Source organism: Nuphar pumila, chromosome 7, assembly GCF_984573655.1.
Source record: "Nuphar pumila chromosome 7, dmNupPumi1.hap1.1, whole genome shotgun sequence".
Taxonomy (NCBI): Eukaryota; Viridiplantae; Streptophyta; class Magnoliopsida; order Nymphaeales; family Nymphaeaceae; genus Nuphar; species Nuphar pumila.
In genome coordinates, this window is record NC_143255.1 from 120,266,349 (window position 1) to 120,272,512 (window position 6,164).

The window sequence follows — 6,164 nt, forward strand, 5'->3', positions numbered from 1 at the left end:
CAAAACAATATCTCATAAATTGATAATAGAAAACATATAATATCTTACAAATCGATATACTGCAATTCAGCATAATATATTACAAATCGATATCAACAAACAAAACAATCTCACAAATCGACACTAAAAAACACATAATATCTTACAAATCAATATACGACAATTCAGCATAATATATTACAAATTGATATTAACAAACAAAACAATATCTCACAAATCGATATGTGTTACTACAACCGTGATTTGAGTTACACTGCATATACTGAGTGAATAAACGATACCGAATAGGGTAGAGGCCCTTACTCACATCTGTAACCAAGCATTCTTGTCAACAGATCCCAGCGTCTTACAAATATCTTCAAGTTTTCAACCGTCGAAATGATAAAATCTAACTGCTATAACAAAACAATGCCTTAATGACACTCACGATAACATACGTTCTTCAACAATAGCATGATAATATGAAAAGGTACTCACCACACTTTAATGACACTTGTTGAAATGTTTGTGCATCGTTGCTTTTTTTCATACTACCTAAGAAAAATGAAAAAGAAGAAAAGACAGTAAAAAAATTGTCAATAAATCCTCCTAACGCCCACCATTGATCAAACCAATCGTTTGATTTACCACGAAATAAGAATGAACCCAAAAAAGTTTTCTAACATAAGACAAGAACGAGAAGGCAGCCATGTATTGTAACACACGCTAAAAACAAAGACGAAACATGCAAATCTATATACAGGGAGCGGGAGGACATTTTCATCTAAAGTATATCTTACAGAAGGATATTTTGGCCAAAAGCATATATTTTTTTATATGTTATTTTATTATAAAGTCATGATAGGCAACATTGGCATATGAATTATTATGGGTCCCAAGATATTCCTCCCACACACCAAAACACACGAATTTGTGTTTTAGGAAGAACACACAACACCCTTCCCTTTCCAAGGGAAAGTTACCTGGGTGGGGTGTGTGTGTGTTGGATTTTGTTTCCGCAAGAGGAAAAAAGATAAAAAGGTGTCGCGGCTTTCCTCATCCGTGACATGCAAACGAGCCCTAAACCAACAGCGGAATCCCACAAAGTGTTATTTCAAACCATAGGGTTCATCGTGTCATAAATCAACCACAAAACAAGCAGAGATTGGCCGCTAATCCCCCGGACACAATACCCGCTGTGCACAAAATCATCAAATGCCCCAAACGACGACTAATGCATAAAAATCAACATAAGCATCTTAACAATAAATATAGCATATTTCTGAATCGAGTTAAAAAAGTATCGGCTTTATTCTTCTGACTCTTAAACCTAAAACCCTAGAACTTCCGGCAACTCATCCCAAAAAACTCTCCAACACTAATTAAAACAATATGCAATGGAATGCACAACAAGAAAAACTAAAACTCCAACCAATCGACACAACAAGAGGGGTGAAGACCTCGACGGCGATGCCACCGTCGATCGAGCACCCAGTTCTGTTGCATCCGACTCGCTACCACGATGACACTGACCAACACCACCCTACTGAAACCCAGACGACAGAGACTCGACACCAGAAAGCCGTAACTTGCCGGAAGCAGCCGCACGATTCACTTCTTCTTGGCTGCAGACTTGGTGACCTTGGCCCCAGATGGATCCTTCTTCTCAACGCTCTTGATCACACCAACAGCAACAGTCTGTCGCATGTCACGGACAGCAAAACGACCGAGTGGTGGGTACTCGGAGAAGGTCTCGACCACCATGGGCTTGGTGGGAACCATCTTAACCATTCCCGAATCACCATTCTTGAGGAACTTGGGCTCCTTCTCAAGCTCCTTGCCAGAGCGACGGTCAATCTTGGTGAGGATCTCAGCAAACTTGACAGCAATGTGGGAGGTGTGGCAGTCCAGCACCGGCGCATAGCCATTTCCAATCTGGCCGGGATGGTTCATGATAATAACCTGAGAGGTGAAGTTGGCAGCCTCCCTGGCAGGATCATCCTTAGAGTTGGATGCAACGAAACCACGCTTGAGATCCTTGACTGCAACGTTCTTGACGTTGAAGCCAACGTTGTCACCGGGGTGGGCCTCCTGGAGTGCTTCATGGTGCATCTCAACTGACTTAACTTCAGTGGTCAATCCAGTGGGACCAAAGGTGACAACCATGCCCGGCTTCAGGACACCAGTCTCCACACGACCAACAGGGACGGTTCCAATACCACCAATCTTGTAAACGTCCTGGAGGGGCAGACGAAGGGGCTTGTCCGATGGACGCTTGGGCTCACTGATCATATCAAGAGCATCAAGAAGGGTTGGACCCTTGTACCAGTCCAGGTTGGTGGACCTCTCAATCATGTTGTCACCCTCAAAACCAGAGATGGGGACGAAGGGGATCTTGTCAGGGTTGTACCCAACCTTCTTCAGGTAGGATGACACTTCCTTGACGATTTCATCGTACCTTGCCTTGGAGTACTTGGGGGTTGTAGCGTCCATCTGCACATTATTCATCAGAATGTAAGCATATTTATCTTAAGATCTTGATTTCATGTCAACAATAACGATGAGGATACCTTGTTACAGCAGCAGATCATCTGCCTCACTCCCAGGGTGAAGGCAAGCAATGCGTGCTCGCGAGTCTGACCATCCTTGGAGATACCAGCTTCGAAACCACCAGTGGTCGAGTCGATGATGAGCACTGCACAGTCAGCCTGAGACGTACCCGTGATCATGTTCTTGATGAAATCACGGTGTCCAGGAGCATCAATGACCGTGCAGTAGTACTTGGTGGTCTCGAACTTCCAGAGAGCAATGTCAATGGTGATACCACGCTCACGCTCAGCCTTGAGCTTGTCCAGCACCCAAGCGTACTTGAATGACCTCTTGTTCATCTCAGCTGCTTCCTTCTCAAACCTTTCAATCACACGCTTGTCGATCCCTCCAAGCTTGTAGATAAGGTGTCCGGTGGTCGTCGACTTGCCAGAGTCGACATGACCAATGACGACAATGTTGATGTGAACCTTCTCCTTACCCATTGTGGACAGTCACTGGAAAAGCTAAAAGCTGCATCAAATAGAATATTTTTTATAATAAATAGCAATAAACTCAAATATAAAACTGAGACCCCTTATCACAGTCTGAGGAAGAACACGTACTACAAAAGACGAATCAACATGACAAAAATAACAATCACCTAGTGAACCAACAATAACGCATACTACAATATGGCAAGCAAACAAATTAAAGAATGAACCCATGACAAGAGCCAACATAAAATTAGTTCCAAAGATATGTAGAAAATCCAATCATCAAAATTAAAAAAAAAATACTGCAATAAAAACAATCATAGGGAAAGAGGAACCAGCGTGGTAACATCACTAATGAAAACAAGGGTTAATTAGGTAAACCGAAGTGGCAGCCAAGACGTCTAAAAATGACAACATTTGAAAAACGAGCGAAAAAAAATTTGGATCCAAAGGCTTAATCATAATATGGTCTAACAACTACAAATGGTTAACCACTGTGAAGACAGCGGAATCTGGGAGACTGACCAAATGCATCATTTTCAAACCAAATTCTCTTTTTTCATATAGAAGATGAAAATCCAATCCAGGGCATCATCGCATTCAAAAGCATGTTAGGAGAATATTTCAAAAATCACGGAGACAAGGAGATGAGACCGATCCCAATGGATTGCCTTAGCCATTTTATCACCAGGAAGTACCACGAAATCTCCCAGAAGAGAAGATCCGATCAAAAATAAATGTAAATCCAAAAAAATGATCTTTACTGGCTCACTACCCATGTACAGAACCGACTCAAAACAAGTGCATGGTTTTCCATAGCCAGATTAACTCCAGAAAGTAAAAATGAAACTCTCGGAAGAGCACATCCGGTCAAAAAAACATGAACGAAAGGAAAATAAATCATTACTCTGCTAAATCACCCATCTGGAAGACAAGTAAAGGATACAAAACCATACGAAAACTAAGCCAAGGACAAAAGAAATCAAATGACAAGAAAAAAACCCGTGATTCATAATCCACAAAAAAAAAAATCAAACACAAACAGACTTCTATTAATCAGTTCTACCTTCAACGAGTAAAAAATGAGAAAAGGAAAAACGACTGATGCTTTTTAAATCGCAGAAACTACAAGAAATCAAACGATCAACGACCCATCACCACAATCCACATGCTTGAATATCAGAACGACAGATAGAGAAAAAACACAATCAATAGATCAGAACAAACAGAAAACCACGAAATTTTACAGCCTACACAGATACACTAACTAATCAACAAAAGAGAGAAACGAAGATAGGGGAAGAAGGGAGAGACTAGAAATCGACCTTACGAGAAGCAAAGCTCAAGCGATCGACCCGCCTGCGGAAAGAATGACAAAGCGACGGAAAAAAGTATCAAGGCCTCCCGAAAGGGCCCTTTTATAGGGGAGTGAGTGATCAGGGTTTTTCCCTTCGCCGTTGGATGCCGATGCCCTTGGACGAGATCGACGGTTTCTGATCCGAGAACCGATCCAGATCGGACGGTTGAGAATTACCTCCACGATTAAAGAAGGGAAAAGCAAAGAGAAGGTTAGGGTTTAGGATTTTTCTTTTTCCTTTTTTCGTTTTTATGGTCTTTTTTATATATTTTTTATTTTTTAAAAGGTCATCTTATTTAAGCAAATAAAATATTTGCATCAACCTTGACTTTCATATTTAATTATCTTATCGTTAGTCATTTTTCACGTTATTTATGTGACCACATTAGGTCACGTCACGACGTCCTTTTATCGGATCGTGAAGGCCCATTTTCAACTACTGGATCTTTTAATCGGACCTTCGGCCAGTTCTTATCTAATTCAAATCTGGCTAGATCCGAATCTCTTTTTTTTTTTACGGCAAGGAACCCTAGCCAAAGCAAGGAAAACCCCGAGTGGGCCCCATGACCACAATGCCTTACGTGGCCTCTATATCCAAATCTTGTTTTTCTAAATTTGACCATCCAATGGATCAAGCTCGTTCTAAAATGGATATAGGCTCTATTGAGGGGCATCTAAATAAAGATCAGGAGATTAGGGATGCAAATGGGTCAAATCCAAGATGTAGGTTTTGCAAGTTTTTGGCTGTTTAAGATCCTATTCTGATCTGAATCTTCACATGTTTAACGGTTCCAGATCCAAACCATTTGCATCTCTACCGGTGACCAGTTGGATCTGGGTCCAGCTTAGGTCATGTCCCAGCCTTTTGGCAGCTTTACAGTGTGCACTAAATATTTAATATTTTTACACTCAGCTGCATGTTGATGTTTGTGAGTCAATGGACTCATAGTTGATCACTTCAAAAAAAAAAAAAATGGCAACAATTGATTCGATGCACACAAAAAGGTTAATTTGCTTTTTTAATTATTTTTTTATTTATTTAACAAAGAAAAGAAAATGAAGCAGAGATGCCATCTTGTGTTGTGGTGTATCTTTCTTTATTCGTTCTTACTTGATAATAAAATAATAACCACAACCGGCTATGCATTAAACCTACCTAATTGAAAGATGACAAACCACTAGCTGTCAACGGTTCGGGTATCTGGCCCATCATGGTTCACCTAAACCTAACCAAAAGACAGCAGCCTAATCCAAATTAGGGGTGTCAACAGGTCAGACTTGGTTCGAACTGGGATGGGTCCGAATCCATATCTGACTTTGATGTACTGATACTGGATCTGAACCCAGGTCCAATCAAACCCATCATAAAAAAAACCAACCTGAGTCGTATAAAGATTATGTGAACCAGACCCAGTCCGTAATCAATAAAATAATATGTGTATTGTTTTTACATTGAAAAATTAGGGTTCTTACTTGGAACCAGAACCCGTCTCGGGTTTGGTATAAATTTTACTAAAATATACCCAACTTCATAAACTAATCGGATCCTTTTGGTCCGACCCCGAATTTAGTTGAACCTCCTTCTTAAGCATCAAATGTTGACCCTATAGGGTTAGTACGGGTCAGGTCCAGGACAAACCCAATCCGTTGGCACCCCTAGGCCAAATGACAAGCAGCCTGTTTCGAGTTTGGGTTCGAATTATATTGAATTAAAAAAAAACAAGGGGAAACCCAACCCATATAATCTAAAGTATTTAAAATATATGTTGTTACTTAAAAATAGATACAAACTACTTGAGTGAGAC

General features: G+C 40.6%; 1 protein-coding gene across 2 annotated transcripts; it reads right to left on the bottom strand.

The window, feature by feature from the left end:
* Positions 1 to 1,242: 1,242 nt before the first annotated feature.
* Positions 1,243 to 4,393, bottom strand: LOC149833212 (elongation factor 1-alpha-like). Of its 2 annotated transcripts, none has more exons than XM_090014988.1 (3): positions 4,328 to 4,393; positions 2,550 to 3,023; positions 1,243 to 2,472 (listed from the first exon to the last, which is right to left on the bottom strand). In XM_090014988.1, the coding sequence occupies exons 2-3, from the start codon at positions 3,009 to 3,011 to the stop codon at positions 1,591 to 1,593; spliced, it is 1,344 nt and encodes a 447-aa protein (XP_089871114.1). In that variant the 5' UTR covers positions 3,012 to 3,023; positions 4,328 to 4,393; the 3' UTR covers positions 1,243 to 1,590. The 2 variants fall into 2 exon arrangements, with proteins under 2 accessions (XP_089871114.1, XP_089871113.1); XM_090014987.1 differs by having other exon boundaries at positions 2,550 to 3,039.
* Positions 4,394 to 6,164: the final 1,771 nt, after the last annotated feature.

Excerpts from the sequence above, each read along its gene's own strand:
- LOC149833212 (XM_090014988.1), bottom strand. The coding sequence starts at position 3,011 with ATGGGTAAGGAGAAGGTTCACATCAACATTGTCGTCATTGGTCATGTC. Across the intron at positions 2,473-2,549 it reads TGATCTGCTGCTGTAACAAG|ATGGACGCTACAACCCCCAA; the intron begins GTATCCTCATCG and ends AATAATGTGCAG.